At 37.7% G+C, this 18,983-nt stretch overlaps 1 protein-coding gene across 1 annotated transcript in view; it reads right to left on the reverse strand.

Annotated features, from left to right (window-relative positions):
• The window catches only part of LOC150084412 (exosome complex component MTR3-like), a 251,761-nt gene that overhangs the window by 170,461 nt on the left and 62,317 nt on the right, over positions 1 to 18,983 (reverse strand). Inside the window, exons 4-5 of the mRNA XM_090376220.1 lie at positions 9,665 to 9,743; positions 1,744 to 1,918 (exon numbers count right to left, since the gene is read on the reverse strand). Coding sequence (XP_090232346.1) covers positions 1,744 to 1,918; positions 9,665 to 9,743 — 254 coding nt within the window. The remainder of the gene's footprint in view (positions 1 to 1,743; positions 1,919 to 9,664; positions 9,744 to 18,983) is intronic.

Consider the following 18,983-nt stretch of genomic DNA (forward strand, 5'->3'; position numbering starts at 1 on the left):
GATTAGAGTCAGGGACTACCTTGACTTCTAATCTCTCTTGGAATAAGCACATCACAAATATTTATTCTTCTGCACCTGAAAACTGGGTTTTCTCCTTTTCCTCAACATTTATTTTCTTCCGAAGAGCTACTCACTCTCTACAAATCTCAAATCTGCCCTACACTGGAATTTTGTTCCCACATCTGTGGCAGCACCCCAAAAACTATCTCAGACTTCTATACTCCAGTCAAAAGAGGGTAGTTGGGTTAATTAATGACCCATCTCTAACAATGTCTCTCCACTCTTTCTTATAGATGTTCTGTTTTTGCTACATGCCTTTTCTATGGATACTACAATGGGCACTGTTCTTTCAAATTAGGCTCTCTCTCTCTCTCTCTCTCTCTCCCTCTCTCTCTCAACCACTCTGAACACATACCACAACCAGTCAGCATGCTTTTACTGTTCAACTTCAAACCCACAGAAACAACTTTCCTTCTTCCTCATTTATTCCTTCAATTTCCGTTTTCTGGAACAACCTACCTTCATATATTTCTTGAAAATTACAATCTACAGAAATTCAAGTCTAATATTAACAACTAACTTCTTTCATATTCTCAACTCAAGCCACGTAGAGTACTAAGTACTATAGGTTCTAATACCTTTTGTGCTTATGATTTTCATTAAAAAAAAAAAAATTATTATAATGACATTTGTCTGTAGTTAGTTTTAGCAATCTTTTCAAATAAGACAAGATATTTAAAAGTCACAAGATAGAATTCAGACTGAATTTCTTAATTTCATTTCAAATAATCTGTGCTAAAATGCATACAAAACCTTATATCGTTGATCGCTGAACTCTGAAATACACTGCATAACAAGAAATATACTATGTCCAATTCTTAATATTGCCAATACCAATTCCCCTTATATATACTGCTTGAAGCCAGAGGTCTACAGCTTTGGATCTTGCTTTATACAGTAAAATTTGTTTGCTATTACCTTTTCAGATCTGTGCCCATTTATCATAACAAATTTTGCATATAATAGACTTGTATTCAGTATAAAGTATCTGAGACGTTGCAATATGCAGCATAAAGTATTTTAGCAGTAAGGTCTGCACTTTCATTTCCTAGAATACCACAATGGTTTCAAAGTGCAGCAAAATGTTACTGACTAATTGGATTTGCTACAGGAGAATAACTGGAAGTGAATGCTTTTCAGTGTGAAATGAGATGAGAAATTGTTTCTTGTGGCAGAGAATGTGCCAAGAATCAGGAAATTAAGGTGGGCAAGATGGAACGATCAAAAATCTGATGAAACATTAATGTAATGATATATACTTCAACAATAAAGATAGAACATGCTACGAATAAAACTGCTGCAGTACCTACCACAGTACCGGTTTTTAATTTGTCTTCAAATATTTTACAGGCCTGAGAATTGAGAATGGAGTGATGTCCTTGCAACTGTCTGATAGTGCAGGAAGATATAACATTCTTATTCCAAATGGTGAAAGTGGTCATCATATGAAGGTAGGAAAAACACACATTGACAGGCAATGGTGCATCCTGAAATATGCTACTTAGATTGACATTCTAAGTTTGAATCAAAAAAAAAAAAAGTATAGCTTTTTTTTTTTTTTAAATGGCAGAACTGTATTATGCATGTAACATTTGGGAATTGTAAAGCTCAATTACCCTGCATACATAATTTTTTTAAACTTTAAAGTATTTAAGACAAAATGTAAGGTACAAAAATTCTTACCAAACAAACAACTGGTTTAAGGGCCTCAGACAGAACATTTGAGAGTTCCTTTTCTTCATTATCCTGCTGATGATGACGACGTAATGAACAGGAATATGGTGCAAATTTGAACTCACAGTATAACTGCCCTTTCACAGAGAAATCTTGTTTCCTTAATATTTCTCTCGGTCCATAACTATATCATTTAAAAAAAGCATATTTAAGGTTTAATATTGAGTTTAATACATTTTACTTTTAAAATATTATTTAATTTTAAGTACTTAGATGAAAGTCTAACTGTCACAAGCAGGTATGTTAATGTATTTCTGCAACTGAAATAGGAAAATAATAATAATAATAATAATAATTATTATTATAATTATTATTATTATATTAATAATAATATCCAGAATAGAAGACGAGTGGAATGCTACCCAGAATAGAAGATGAGTGGAAGAAGGCCCTAACAGAAGTCGAAGCAATGAACCCCACAAGAACCCACGTGATACCTAAGCAGAGGCCGAATAAAATCCTGTGAAGAGTAACAGAGCACCTCAATCGGCAATTTTTTTTTTTTTTTTTTTTTTTAAGAAAATCCCAAACACGAAAGGTATCAAAACCTATAGCACTTAGTACTGTGCATGGGTTGAAGGATAGGTATGGGGGGAGGGGGATGCCGGAAACTTTGCTCTAGAGACTAAACATGGGTTTTACCACTTCAAGCCTCCAATAAGCAAAGTGGTGGTATTTCACCGGTTGATGAAAATCATCTACCACCTGAGTAATGCCACATTACCTTGACAACAATGGTGCAACGCTGGAGGCTATCTACACAACCATATACTGTGCTGCCATAGCAGCCACTAGGATTAATGGAAAAGAAAAAAAGAGACCAGCAGCAGAAGAACCAAAAACAGAAGGAACCGTCAGCTTGGGAAAGAAGACTTAAGCAGAAGATAGAAGAATTAAGAGTCAAGATAGGTCAGTTGACTCAGTACCAACAGGGTAATAGAAGTAAGAAATTGATTGGAAAGGTGAAGAGCATCTTCAAGAGAGACAGCGTCCACAGCAAACATGAGACCAGAAATCAGAGAATAGGAGAACAGGAGAATACTTGGACACACTGAAGCAGAACCTCCTCGAACTGAGCAAGAGACTACACTGATACAAAGAGAGCTCCAGAGGAAAATAAACCGAATCTTCAATGAGGACCAAAGAGCCTTCTACAGGAAACTGGGTGAAAATGAGAAAGCAGGAAACGAACCACCCAAAAAGAAGACGATCAAAGAGTTCTGGGTAAATATCTGGAGCAGTGAAGTAAGACATACAGCAGAGCACCCTGGATAGAAGTAGAGCGGAAGAAAACGAAGAACATACAAGAGATGAGAGAGTCGGAGATTAGAGAAGAAGTAAAACAGTCGATCCGGAATACCCACAACTGATGAACCCCAGGAATAGATAACATCCATAACTACTGGTACAAGAAGCTCACCTGCACACACAAGCACCTAGCAGAGCAGTTCACTCGAATGATAAGGCACCCAGAGACAATCTCGAAGTTTCTCACTGAAAGAGTCACATATCTGAAGCCTAAAGATGAAGATACAAAAAACCCGGCGAAATACAGGACAATCATATGCCTCCCAACGATGTACAAGACCCTCACCAGCTGCATAACTAAGAAGATATCAGACCACTTAGAGAGTTAGAACATAAAGGCCAAACAGCAGAAAGGATGCAAGGAGCAATTAATCATAGATGCCGCAGTTATAGAGCAAGCCTTCAAGAAGCACTGCAACCTATACACGGCCTACATCGATTACCGAAAGGCATTCGACTCCATACCTCATAGCTGGCTAATAGAGACGTGAAGATCTACAAGGTCAATCCGATAGTGACAAACTTCCTAGGAGCAACAATGGCGAAATGGAGTACCACCATTAAGGTCGAGAACATCACAATCCCTGTTAGAAGAGGAATCTTTCAGGGAGATGCTCTGAGCCCACTATGGTTCTGTCTAGCACCCAACCCGCTATCCACCATGCTTAATGGCAGCAAGTATGGATATAACCTCAAAGAAGGAAGAAAGAACCTGTACACCCTCACCCACCTGATGTACATGGATGACATCAAGCTCTACGTGGCAACGAGAAACAACTACTCCAGATCACCGAAGAATTCAGCAAGAACATCAGGATGTAATTTGGTGTAGAAAAATGCAAGACCCATACATTGCAACAGGGAAAATTAATTGGCCGAAACTACCAGCTGCTGACTGGTAAAAAGATCAAAGCTATGACAGAAGGAGAGACCTACAAATACCTAGGGATGATGCAGGCTGAACAGTTAGAACACAAGGAAATCAAGAAGTGCCTGACTGAAAAATATCATCAGAGACTCAGACGCCTGATGAAAGCAAAATTGAACAGAGGGAACACAGTTAAAGCCATAAACACCTATGCAGCTCCAGTACTAACATACACATTCGGGGTCACAGATTGGACTAACACTGAGCCAGAAGATATCATGCGAAAACAAAGGACAATGATGACCAAGAGTCACCAACACCACCCGAAGCCAGCAATGGAGAGAATAACAATACCTCGGAAAAGAGGGAAGAAGGGGCCAGATAGAACAACAGAAAACAGCGATAGTTAACCTGAACGACTACTTTGAGAACAACACCATTCCACCAGGCCATATGGAAGATAGATAAGTGGTATACCCCACTAAACCTAAGAGAGGAAATCCCTCCCACCCAGACGGTACAAAAAACGAAGTTAAAAAGATGGGCAAAGAAGACACTCCATGGCAGACACTACAATGACCACCATCAAGATCACATCGATAACATTGCTTCCAATAACACTGGTGTAGAAGTCAAGGTAATCCACAAAAAAGATATATCATTTTGCCTAAAAATCGGAGTGTCACCAAATATAAGCATAAGAGCAGAAAAATCCTTTTTGCGAGATATAAGACAAGACAGTTTTAGAAAGATTGAAATCAAATTTTATAGGTGGTAGATGACTTTCATCAAATGGTGAAATACCACCACTTTGCTTATTGGAGGCTTGAAGTGGTGAAACCCATGTTTAGTCTCTAGAGCAAAATTTCTGGCATCCCCCTCCCCCCATACTTCTCCTTCAACCCATGCACGGTATTAAGTACTATAGGTTTTGATACCTTTCGCGTTTGGGGTTTTCATAAAAAAAAAAAACTAAGTTCTCTTTGCCCCACTGGAGAATTAGCTGGAGATCGGCGTTTAAGGAATTGGCAGTGGATATTCGAGAAGTTGAAGCTGATTGAATAGGGCAAGGTTTCTCAAAATGGAAAGCGGAATGCAATGAGCTATCATCGGCAAAACTATGGATAGGATTTCCAGTCAATGGAAGAAGGTCATTAATATTCAAGAGGAAAAGAGTGGGGGGAAAGAACTGAACATTGGGGGACACTAGCATTAGTGGAGAAGTTAGAAGACAGAGAGCCATCTAATATCACCGTCAGTGAGCGATCAGAGAGAAAACTGGATAACCAATTACAAAAAAAACAGTTGGCAAACCATAAGATGCAAGCATGTTTAGAAGACCTTTATGCCAAACACGATCGAAAGCCTTCGAGATGTCAAGCGCAACTGCTTGTGTTTCCCAAAACTTTTCCACTGAATTTATCCATAAATGGGTAACATAAACCAGAATATCACCAGTGGATCGACACTGACAGAATCCATACTGGCGATCGTTGATCAGACGGAGGAAGGTTTCTAGATAGTTTAAGAGTTGGCGGTTAATTGATTTCTGTATTACTTTAAAAAGAGCAGAAGTAATTGCAATGGGATGATAATTGGATGGGAGCGATTTGTCACCTGCTTTAAGAACTGGCTGGATATAAGCAAATTTCCAAGCAGAAGGAAAAACACCTTTGGAATAAGAAAGTGAAAAAAGGCAGCAAAGAACAGGAGTAAGTTCAGGAGCACAAGTTTTGAGAACAAGTGGAGAAATGCCATCAGGACTTGGAGCTTTCTTAGCAACAAAGTTCGTCAAAATCTATCTGACATCCTTTTGAGGGAAGACCACAGGAGACATTGAATGGAGTGTGTTGGGAATGGTGGGAGGTGTTTAACCAAGATCATTAATACATGAGTTTGAAGAAAAATGGGATGCTAGCAGGTCAGCTTTATCCTTGGCTGAAGTGACAACAGAACCATCTGGTTTTGACAGAGGTGAGATAAGAGATGGGCAAAAGTTGCAGCCAATAGCTTTGGCAAGAGATCAGAATGCTTGGCTACCATTAGAGCAAGAAGCAAGTTTTCTACTCTTAGTCTGTTCAAAATGTAGTTTGGACTGATTAATAACTGCTTTACAATTGTTTCGAGCTTTGGTGTAGGTAGAAAATGAAACTGAAGAATAGGAAACAAGCCAATTACGATATGCAACATTCTTCCCTTGAACAGCCTTAGCACATTTATTGAAAAACCAAGGTTTAGGTAAAGGACGAGATTTTAAAGTGGAGTGTGGGATAAAGTATTCCATTCCTACAAGGATAATTTCACTGACACAATCTGAGCAAATGTTGACATCAGAAGTTTTGAAACAGTAATCCAACCAAGGAAAAGAAGAAAAGAAATCTCACAGTTCATCCCATTTTGCATTCTTGTAATGACAAACAACACGAGGTTGGGAATAGCAATGAGATAAAGGCTCCATTGGAGAAGAGACAATCAGCAAGTTTTGATCTGAGGTGCCTAAAGGACCACTCATTTTGACCATATACTTAGGACTGTTTGTGAGAAAAAGATCAAGCGTGTTGGCTGTATGGTTAGGATTGTCTGGTATTCTTGGAGGTAAATGAACAATTTGTGCAAGGTCATTAGAAATTCCAAACGCCTCAGCATCTCAACCAGCTGGGTCAGTGTGACTAGAAAACGGAAGCCAGCTGGAATTGTGAACATTAAAATCACCAAAGAAAATTACCTCACTGTTAGGAAAGTTGGACAGGAGGAAGTCAAGTTTCCAAAGAGAGGAAGTCAAAGTGCTCCAAGTGATTAGTGGAGTTGGGAGAACGATAGAGACAACAGATGAATTTGACACAATGAGGTAGAGAGATTTTGAACCAGAGAAGATTCCAAATTACCACGTCTCTTACAGGGAATATCGGGACGGAAATATACAAGTACCACCTTCGAGGGGAAAGGTATCATACAGCGAATAATTTGGGCAACTGAGATGAGCAGTAGTTGTGATAACTGAGATTCTGTAAGAAAAAGTACATAGGGTTTGGTAGACTGCAAATGGAAATAGACATCGTTGAGATTATAATTGAGATCACGTATATTTGTGAAATGAACTAGGAGGTTTTTGGGTGGTTTAGATCTTTTCGCAGATAAGCTTACTCTATTAGTTTGACAATTCATGGTGTATTCAATAGTAAGAAAAAATAGGGGGGGGGGGACATGCTGTATGAAGTAATGAAATTTTTGGATATGGCGTACACAGGGTTGTTGTTGTTTGGTTTTTAGGAGCATTAGCAACTAAGGCAATATTGCTCCGGTGATATGCGGTGGTCATTCCCTGACCTTTCCACATCCTCCATATTTGGTGATCATGGCCTCGAACCCAGTCTAATCAAGAAGCGTGTGCTGGCGCACACATGGTAAGAATTTACCCAGATCCTTGACATAATGTGGCCTCGAAAATGCCCCCGCATACACACTACTCGGACTTGCGCCAGTCACTATCTTGCAGAGTAGAGGTAGCAAGATTATACGCCATCTGATCCTGAAGCCTTCTAAACAGTTACCAATAGGTTCGATTCGGTGTACTAACTAGCGGCTGGCCTGTGAACACTGCTTTAGAGCTGTACCCTTGAAATGCAAGGAAGATTGGATCTTGTCATGATATTCATCATAACCTCAAAAGTCATCAGTCATACTGCGTCAATCTCTTCCATCACGCAGTATGACTGCGTGATGGAAGAAATTGACCGGAACTTAGGTCTGGAGACTAAACATGTTTTCCACCACTTCAAGCCTCCAATAAGCAAAGTGGTGGTATTGCACAGGTTGATGAGTGTCATCTTCCACCTAGTATTACATTTCACACCTGGGTGGTCACCCACAGTGCTTGTGCATGGAGGTTATACCCAGGATTACTAACAGTCCCACCATCGTGAAGCTGCAAGCAGAGGATTTGGCTGTCACAGACCATCTGGACTTTGCCAAAATTGGGTCCACTTGTCACTCGAATATCAGTTCCATCAGCAATTTAGACTCCCAGGTAGCAAGTACAGCTTGTCTGGCATATCTGAGAGAATGTCTGTGACAAACTCAAGGACAAGGATTATATGTTGGATGCAGTTTTTCAACATTTCCATTCTTTTTTTGTGAATCCCTGCTGTTGACTTCCTAATCGTTATGCAAAAAAAAAAAAAAAAATACTGGAAAATCCCAGTATTTTATTTTGTTGGTTGTTGTTATTTGGTTTTTAGGAGCATTAGCAACTAAGGCCATATTGCTCCAGGGGATATGCGGTGGTCATTCCCTGACCTTTCCGCATCCTCCGTATTTGGTGGTCATGGGCTCAAACCCCAGTCTAATCAAGAAGCGTGTGCTGTGCACTGCTTCTGCCCACCTGGCTATGGAGGCGCCAATTTCTGCAATAGTAGAACTTTCTAAGTTGGTAGAAGGGAAAAGTTTTGATGATATGACTACTGAAGAGATTCAAGAAATACTTGTAGAAAAAGAGGCTGGCAAAGCAGATTTGGTGGAAATTGCACCGGAGGTAAACCAAATCAATTCAGAGGATGATACCGGAGGTGAAAAGTCTTATGTTCCAAATTTTACACTAAAAGCATACAGGAAGGCATAAACTTAGCCAAGCAATTAGAATTTTATTTTTTGAATGCAGATACTGAAAGGAACACAAAGTTCAAAAGATAGCTTCAAAAATGCATAGTTCCATAACGTGCAATTTACAAAGATCTATCAAGCAAAAGCAAACAATTCCAGATTACTGATTTTTTAAAGAGAGCAGAAGATACACTAAATCTGGATGCTGCAGAAGAAAGTTCAAAAGGTGAAGATATTTTGCAACAGAGAAAACATTCTTGTTCGATTGTGCTTAGCAGCAATGAAAAGAAAGAAAATTAAATGAACATACATTATCTGACATATAGTATCACAGTTTGTAAAATGTTTATTCAGATATTACTGTTTTTATTAAAAATTAAATTTCCAATAGTTATAAAAAATTATGTATTTTTGTTAGCTTTTGGAACGTAATCCCCTTTTTGTACTGGTCTTAGTCTTGTATAACACGGTTTTGCACTACATGAGATTTTATAGGAACCTAACTACCATGTTATGTGAGGGTTACCTGCATTTATATTTTCCTTATTTTGGTGCAATGAGCACTGAATAATAATGACAAAATTCTGTCCTGCTTTGATTTGTTTTTTTGGATAATTTCCAAGGTCAAGTAAGAAACAATTTTGACTACTTTACTAGATAAGTGCAAATAATAACTACACTACTAATCTGCAATAAAAGATAACAAACACCAATTATTTTAAGCAATAAAAAAGTATACTTAGTAGCTTTTGAAAAATGGCTCCTAATCAGTAACTACCATACACACATCCCCAGTTAAACGGGGACCAACAGACCCAGCTGGTTAGAGCACATTATTGTGCGATGATTAGAAAAATCATAATTTATATTATGAACACTTCAAAGAACAATGTCAAGGGAGTTTACATTGAAATTAATATTCTTCAGTGATAGTCTCCACGTCTATTTCAGTTCAATTACCCATTTCTGAGATTTAACATTTGGATTTTAATAATAATGATGAAAAAAATAAAAATAAATGAATAGTTGTATCATCATAAACAAGTTTATATAGTACTTCTACAGTTTTGTTAATTTAATTTGTTTTATACTCACACAGAACAGATAATTTTAGTTTTTCCAACTTCTACATAAGCAGAGCCCTTGGCTTGACTCACGACACCCATTTTCAAAACTGAAATATATGCATATATAAATACAGATTTCAACTAAAATGCCTTTAAAATGTTTTAAGATTTCAGGAATGCAGTTAGTACACCATACTAATTAAAGTAATTTATATTTTAAATTATGAGAGAGTAATAAGCAGTTAAATAAAAAAATTACCAAGGGAATACAATTTTTAACAAGAAACATGCATATCGGTTTATATTTTGAGGGCTTAGTTTGTGCTAACGTTACTTTTATGGTGTTTGATTTAATACTTTTATTGCTAAATGTATTATGAAGCGTAATCTACAATGCCAATACATTTTCAAACACATATTGGCATGAACAATAATAATGCTGTATTGCACACTTTTTTTTTCTTTTTATAAAAACCCCAAACACGAGAAGTATTAAAACCTATAGTACTTGGTACCATGCTTGGGTTGGAGGTTAAGACGACGAAAGAAGATATTTGTTGACATCAGACTTGAACTTCTGTAGACTGTAATTTTCAGGAAATACACATGAAGGAAGGTTGTTCCAGAAAACAGCAGTTGAATGAATAAACAAGGAAGATGAAAAGTTGGTTTTGTGAGTTTGAAGTTGGACAGTAAATGAATGTTGACAGGTGGCAGCATGTGTTCAGACTGTTTTGAAAGAGAGAGCAGGAATTATGGAAGCCAATTCAGAAGAACAGTGCCCAGGGAAGTATCTGTAGAAAAGGCATGCAGCAGAAACAGTATGTCTATGAGACAGAGAGTGGAGAGACTCTGTTAGAGAGGAGTCATTAATTAACTTAACTGCCCTCTTCTGAATGGAATCTAGAAGCCTGAGAGAGGTTTTGGGGGCACTGCCCCATATGTGGGAACAATATTTCATGGTAGGACGGATTTGTGATTTGTACAGAGTGAACAGCTGTTTGGAAGAAAACTAAAGCCGAGAGCGAAAGAGAAAAAAAGTTTTTTAGATACAGAGGAAGTAATATTTGTGATGTGCTTATGCCAAGAGATTAGAAGTCAGGGTAATCCCCAAAAGCGATATATCATTTTGCCTAGAAATCAGAGTGTCACCAAAGATAAGCATGGGAGCAGAAGAACACTTTTTGCGAGATATAAGAAAAGACTGAGTTTTACAAGGATTGACATCAACTAAGTTGTCTTTGCCCCACTGGAGAATTACCTGTAGATTGGCATTTAAGGAATTTGTAGCGGATATTCAAGAAGTTGAAGCTGATTGAGCAGGACAAGGTTTCTCAAAATGGAAAGTGGAATGCAATGTGCTATCATCGGCAAAACTATGGATAGGATTTTCAGTCAATGGAAGAAGTTCATTAATATAAAAGAGGAAAAGAGTGGGGGGAAAAACTGAACTTTGGGGGACACCAGCATTAGTGGAGAAGTTAGAATACAGAGAGCCATCTACGATCAGAGAGAAAACTGGATAACCAATTACAAAAAACAGTTGGCAATCCATAAGATGGAAGCATGTTTAAAAGACCTTTATGCCAAACACGATCAAAAGCCTTTGAGATGTCAAGAGCAACTGCTTGTGTTTCCCAAAACTTTTCCATTGAATTTATCCATAAATGGGTAACATAAACCAGAATATCACCAGTGAATCGACACTGACGGATTCCATACTGGCGATCGTTGATCAGACAGAAGGTTTCTAGATAGTTTAAGAGTTGGCGGTTAATTGATTTCTGTATTACTTTAAAAAGAGCAGAAGTAATTGCAATGGGATGATAATTGGATGGGAGCGATTTGTCACCTGCTTTAGGAACTGGCTGGAAATAAGCAAATTTCCAAGCAGAAGGAAAAACACCTTTGGAATAAGAAAGTGAAAAAAGGCAGCAAAGAATAGGAGTAAGTTCAGGAGCACAAGTTTTGAGAACAAGTGGAGAAATGCCATCAGGACTTGGAGCTTTCTTAGCAACAAATTTCGTCAAAATCTATCTGACATCCTTTTGAGGGAAGACCACAGGAGACATTGAATGGAGTGTGTTGGGAATGGTGGGAGGTGTTTAACCAAGATCATTAATACATGAGTTTGAAGAAAAATGGGATGCTAGCAGGTCAGCTTTATCCTTGGCTGAAGTGACAACAGAACCATCTGGTTTTGACAGAGGTGGGATAAGAGATGGGCAAAAGTTGCAGCCAATAGCTTTGGCAAGAGATCAGAATGCTTGGCTACCATTAGAGCAAGAAGCAAGTTTTCTACTCTTAGCCTGTTCAAAATGTAGTTTGGACTGATTAATAACTGCTTTACAATTGTTTCGAGCTTTGGTGTAGGTAGAAAATGAAACTGAAGAATTGGAAACAAGCCAATTATGATATGCAACATTCTTCCCTTGAACAGCCTTAGCACATTTATTGGAAAACCAAGATTTAGATAAAGGATGAGATTTTAAAGTGGAGCATAGAATAAAGGATTCCATTCCTACAAGAATAATTTCACTGACACAATCTGAGCAAGCATTGACATCAGAAGTTTTGAAACAGTAGGGCGACCAACGAAAAGAAATCTCGTAGGTCATTCCATTTTGCATTCTTGTAATGCCAAACAATACGAGGTTGGGAATAGCCCTGAGATAAATGCTCCATTGGAGAAGAGACAATCAGCAAGTTTTGATCTGAGGTGGCTAAAGGACCACTCATTTTGACCATGTACTTAGGACTGTTTGTGAGAAAAAGATCAAGCGTGTTGGCTGTATAGTTAGGATTGTCTGGTATTCTTGGAGGTAAATGAACAATTTGTGCAAGGTCATTAGAAATTCCAAACGCCTCAGCATCTCAACCAGCTGGGTCAGTGTGACTAGAAAACGGAGGCCAGCTGGAGTTGTGAACATTAAAATCACCAAGGAAAATTACCTCACTGTTAGAAAAGTTGGACTGGAGAAAGTCAAGTTGCAAAGATCGGAAGTCAAAAAGCTCCAAGCGATTAGTGGAGATGAGAGAACGGTAGAGGCAATAGATGAATTTTACACAATGAGGTAGAGAGATTTTAAGCCAGAGAAGATCGAAGAGAGGAGATTCCAAATTACCAAGTCTCTGACAGGGAATATTGGAACAGACATATGCACAAGTACCACCTTAGAAGAGAAAGGAATCATACAGCAAATAGTATGGGCAACTGAGATGAGCAGTAGTTAAATCAACCGATAATTGAGATTCTGTCAGAAAAGGCACATGGTGTTTGGCAAACTGCAAGTGGAAATGGACATCATTGAGATTAGAATTGAGACCACGTATATTTGTGAAATGAACTAGTAAGTGTTTAGGAGGTTTAGATCTTTTCGCAAATAAGCTTACTCTATTAGTTTGCCAATTCATGGTGTATTCAATAGTAAGAAAAGGTGTGGGGGGGGGGCATGCTGTATGAAGTAATGAAATTTTTGGATATGGCGTACATATGGTAAGAATATACCCAGATCTTTGACATAATGTGGCCTCGCCAATGCCCCCCCCCTGCATACACACTACTTGGACTCCCTCCAGTCATTATTTGGCAGAGTAGAGGTAGAGATTATACACTAGCTGATCCGGAAGCCTCCTAAAGAGTTACCAATAGGTTTGGTCCGGTGTACTAACTAGCAGCTGGCCTGCAAACACCATTTTAGAGCTGTACCCTCGAAATGTAAGGAAGATTGGATCTCGCCATGATGTTCGTCATAACCTCAAAAGCCATTAGTCATACTGCATTAATCAAAGAGATGGGGAAGGGTTGACCGGAACTTAGCTCTGAAGATTAAACATGGGTTCTACCACTTCAAGCCTCCAGTAAGAAAAGTGGTGGTATTGCACCATTTGATGAGAGAGAGTCATCTACCACCTAGAACGTGAGGTGGTATAAGCAGATTAATAAAAGTTTGGACAGGAGAGAAATGTACTGTAAGAAAATGAGAGCATATATCTTTGTTTGGGTCTGTGAGTTATTGACCTTAGCAAGCTCTCGAGAGATAATTCTTGGTATCTTTAGTATATTAGTGTTGGCCATATAGTGCAAGAAAGCCACAGGCTTTTGCTGCTTAAAAAAAAAAAAAAAAAAAAAAGGTCAAATTATGTGCATCCCTCCTCATGTAGGTAATTATCCAGCTGACCTTTGAATTTTTCCAAGCTGTCAGCCTCAAGAGAAAATAAAAGTATGGTAGAATTTCCAGTAAACTGATTTACCCTCCCCACCACAATCATACAGGAACTCCCCAACTTATTTAAGGGTTGCGTTCCGTGGAACACTACTTAAGTCGGAATTTCCCCATGCTTGTAAAGCACTCACAACTGTGCTCACTGAATTGATTGAATCAAAAAAGAAATGTTCGACGAACATGTAAATAGAATTATTTATTGTATTTACTTCATTTTTTATCTCATGCGCAGGAAAAATTACAAAAGCGTGCAATTTAAAAACATTTCAAATTTATAAAATTACAAAAAAGAGAGGAGACAAGCATAACGTCAGTAAGTTTTATCTCTCGTGCATCATTGTTGCCAGAATCGATGTCTTCAACTGATAAGTATGCCGCTGCAGAGGTTGAGAGCTATGGAGATTTAGAAGGGATCGGCCACTCAGCCTTACGAAAGAACCTATTAATGGATGACTGGACGATGGCTTTTTTCTTTTCATCGTAGATTTCTTTGTAGCAAGTGAACATATTGTTCACCCTTCTGTTAACTTTTAAGAATCATTCGCTGTCAGGATCCATCTTCTCAAACATCGCCATTTCCGATGCAATTTCACGAAATGCCGTTGCCATCTCTCTGGTGATGAAGCATTTCGGCTCCTCATTTGGTTCATCTTGAGTCATCATTTTCTTCTTTCACTATTGCTGCCTGCAAGTCAATAATCCCTTAAGATAATCCCTTCTCTTCTTCCTCCATTAACTCCTCCACATCTTTGGCACCAACCTCCAACTGCAGTAGCACTGCAACATTTACAATCTTATCTGTAACCTCTTCGTATGATTCATCTTTTTCAAATCCTTTGAAGCCTTTTATGTGCCGTGGGCATATTTTCTTCCATGCGCCATTTAAACAACTTCTAGTAATTTCCGCCCAGGCCTTATTAATGCTTATGATGGCGCGGTAAATATTGTAAGATATTGACACATTTTGTTTAAGAAACAGAAGAAAACAGAACATAAATACAATGAGATGACGATCTGACTTATACAAAACATTTACGAATAAAGCAAAAAAGTAAATTTCATTCATGTCACTTCAGTATAATATGAACCACTCTGATAATAATGCAAAAAAAATTCATGTAAAATAAATACTGAAGTAATAGTCAATTTGTACACATTTTATTTTTTTCAGAAGAATTTTTACACATCACATCAGTGTGGTTGGCATGGACAATCTACTCAGTCTGCTTGGTTTTTTCATAGATATATCAAACTTCATGGTTTTCTTGACAAGCTTTCAATTGTTCTTTAAATTTTTATATCCCCTCAATTCAGCTTTCCAGGAATTTTCTCTATATAGTTCATTAAACTCTTTAACAAACTTATGAAATTCTTTTGTAAGAATTTCATAAGTTCACTAAGAGCAATGTACAAACTAGACAAAGCATGAACTATACATTAGTTGTTTTAGTAACAATCCAAGTTATCACTTAATGATAAACAAAGAAATAGTTTCTTCATTAATTATACTAATCTGGACAAAAACTGAAAATGAAGGGTGATGTTATGGATAACACCAAGGAAACCAATAACCAGCAAAGTGTGTAACACCCTTGAAATCATTGCTGAATGGATAAAATTAGAAGAACTGAATGTGAATCAACTGATGTGTGAAAAAAATAGAATCTTGGATGCAGGAAGCACTGCCAATCATTTTACAGCTGTCTAAACATGTACAATGCATAACACATAAATCATAAATGTAAATTACTGTAATTTTTTTTCTCTTTTTCCTACTTCCCTTTTATATAGAAGTGCATTTAAAATTCATTATTCAAAAATATTGTAATAGCAAGGGTATCTGAAATACTCTTGCTATCAATGACCTTAGCAAGGCATCAAAGGAGGCTGGAGGCTGAAGCCTTCCCCTTCTCCTCCCCAGAAAATTTCCCTCACCATCTTGGTTCACTCTGATCCTAACTGGTATCAAGAAACTTGTGGCCACCATTTTACAGAATTGGTGGATTAGTAACAATAAACTGACATTACTAATTTAGCAGTTTTCGCAATGACTAGACATGCTTTGAAACGTTGAAGCAAAGAGGATATATTATTGTTGTTATTCTGATATATAAAAGTCTTCCAAGTTCTCCCTCTAAGTTTTGTTTTTCTCACACATCAGTTAGATTTTGATGTTGACAGTTTAAAGCATCCATTTTTCTTATAAACATAATAAATTTTATCAAAAAAAAGAGTTGTCAAAATTAGCTGCAAGTGACAAATTTCTTTTCTATGCTTTTATCTAGTAGCCGGGGGAAAAAAACAAAAAACTCCTGACCTCATCAGAATTGCCCATGCCATTAAACAATGATTATACAGAGAGCACTAACTTGTATAATTGGTATATAGCAGCAGTGACAGTGAAATTGCTAATTATTTCAGTAATTATTGCATGCAGGTTGTAGAAGCAGAGCAGGAGTAATCACAGCAAGGATATGCTGATATGTATTAACCTTGAAGCAATAGTACCATCAAAGTCAGCTTGTCACTCATGTGTTAGCAGTTTTATGAAACAAAGTACATGTTTTTTGGAAAAAATAAGTGACACTGTTATTTAGAGCAAGAAATTAGCATCAGATTTTGTACAAAGTGAAACAAATCTGCAAGTAAGACAACTGGCAGATTAAAGGAGTTTATGGGAATGAAGTAATAACAAGAGCAAGAGTTTCTGATTCATGCAAAAGGTAGGGCAGAACCATCAAAATCAGGGGGTCACCAAACTACGGCCCGCGGGCCAGATCCAGCCCGGGTAGTCTGTTCATCCAGCCCGCCCCGCACTGTGCTACAAATGAACAAAATTTCTAATTATTTATATGAAAATATAATAAAGAGTGAATCAACAAAATACTACTGTTTCAATGACAGCTTGTGAGCGGGGCTTATACCTTGGCAATGGCGAGCGGCGCCGCACGTGACATCACAAAAGGGTGCTTTGTCAGGAACACCCGCCATTCGTTAATGTAGCCGTATCTACAGCCCATCTCCGTCGATCATGGTTATGGGATATGATCACTAGGGTGCAGCAGGGGATAGATGTTAGCACTGTCAAAAGTTAGAGTGCAGTGCAACGTTCGGCTGCATATATTTGGAATATTTTCTGTGAAGATAAGATAAACTTCTGTTAAAAGAAATTAAAATAAGTGTAAGTAAAAATAAGGTAAATTCTTGTAAAATATTATATACAAATAGTAATTATATAGTAATATGTAAGTAAGAAATTGTTTCTCCTTTCTAGATATTTTTCTTCTCTGTTCTCCCATAGTTATGGCTACTAAGAAAAGAAAAGTAGATGCTGAGTGTCGCCTTTTCAATGAAGAATGGGAAAAAAAGTACTTCTTTGTGGAAGCAAGTAACCAAAGGGCTATGTGCCTGATATGCAACGAGTGTTGCCGTTTTAAAAGAGTACAATCTTCAGCGTCATTATGAAACAAAACATCTTTCAACATTTTTGAAGTTTTCTGGAAAGTTACGTACTGAAAAATTTAAATTCATAAAACATAGTTTGGCATCACAAAGGCATGTGTTCACGAAAATATTTACTGAAAATGAATCTGCAACCCGTGTAAGCTACAAAATAGTAAATAAGATGGCAGAGTGAAGAAAACCGTTCACTGATGGCAGCTTCATCAAAGAGCGTATGATGGAAGCGGCAAATGACTTGTGTCCTGAAAAAGCCAATTTATTTAGAAGTGTTAGCCTTTGAGCAAGTTCAGTTGTGCGGAGAACAGAAGAACTTGGAGAAAATATAGTACTGCAGATACGCGAAAAAGCTAGACAATTCTTGTGGTATTCTCTAGCACTGGATGAGTCTACTGATCTCTCGAGCACGTCACAACTTCTCATATTCATTCGTGGTGTTAACTTGGACTTTCAGGTCACAGAAGAGTTGGCATCCATTTGCAGCATGCACGGAACAACAACTGGAGAAGATATTTTCGTGGAAGTGCAGAAAACTTTGCAAAGCTATAACCTTCAGTGGAATCAGCTTCGATGTGTCACAGTTGATGGAGTTAAAAACATGGCTAGAGTTAGGAAGGGTCTTGTAGGGAAGATTAGAACTAAATTAGAAGATCTTCAACTTCCAGGTGCTTTGTTTATACACTGCATTATATATCAACAAGCACTATGTGGCAAAGACTTAGATATTTCTTATGTACTGAAACCAGTCCTCTCTGCGGTGAACTTTATTCGGGGCCATGCACTTAATCACTGCCAGTTCCAAGCTTTTCTTGAGGAAATTGACTCTGAATTTTGTGACTTACCTTATCACACAGCAGTGAGGTGGCTTAGTTGCGGTAAAGTCCTGTTTCTTTTTTATAAGCTACGAAAAGAAATAGATATTTTCCTCACCGAAAAGGATAGAGCTGATACACTTCTATCAGATCCTACCCGGCTATACAAATTATCATTTTTGGTTGACATAACATCTCATATGAATGAATTGAATTTAAAACTTCAAGGAAAGGTCAACTTTATCTGTGACCTTTACCAAATCATTAAAGGATTTCAAAGAAAGCTATTACTTTTTGAAGCACAAATAAAAAGAGGAGATTTCTCTCATTTTCAGTGTTTCAAAGAATTTCTTGCTGAAATCGGAGAAGATATCAATCTCGAGTTTCCAAAGAAAATTATTAATGACTTAAAAAAGCATTTTTGGAAAGATTTTCAGACCTCGACAGAATTGAGAGTGATATTCTTTTGTTTCAAAATCCAATTCATTGTAACGTTGATGATGTGCCAGTCGAACTATAGTTAGAGATCATTGATTTACAAGCAAATGACCTATTGAAAGAGAAACACAGAGAAGGAAATCTTGTAGAATTTTATCGCTGCTTATCTGATAATGAGTTTTCAAAATTAAAGAAATTTGCCTCTGGTATGGCATCAGTGTTCGTACAACTTATGTCTGTGAGCAAGCATTTTCAAAACTGAAATATGTAAAGTCCACATATCGAACAAGGCTGAGTGATGAACATTTAAAGGCAATTCTCTTGGTTGGGTTTGTTTGTTGTTTGTTTGTTATTTGGTTTTTAGGAGCATTAGCAACTAAGGCCATATTGCTCTGGGATATGCGGTGGTCAT

This window comes from Mastigoproctus giganteus, chromosome 6, assembly GCF_048544385.1.
Source record: "Mastigoproctus giganteus isolate SK-2022 chromosome 6, ASM4854438v1, whole genome shotgun sequence".
NCBI classification, from domain to species: domain Eukaryota; kingdom Metazoa; phylum Arthropoda; class Arachnida; order Uropygi; family Thelyphonidae; genus Mastigoproctus; species Mastigoproctus giganteus.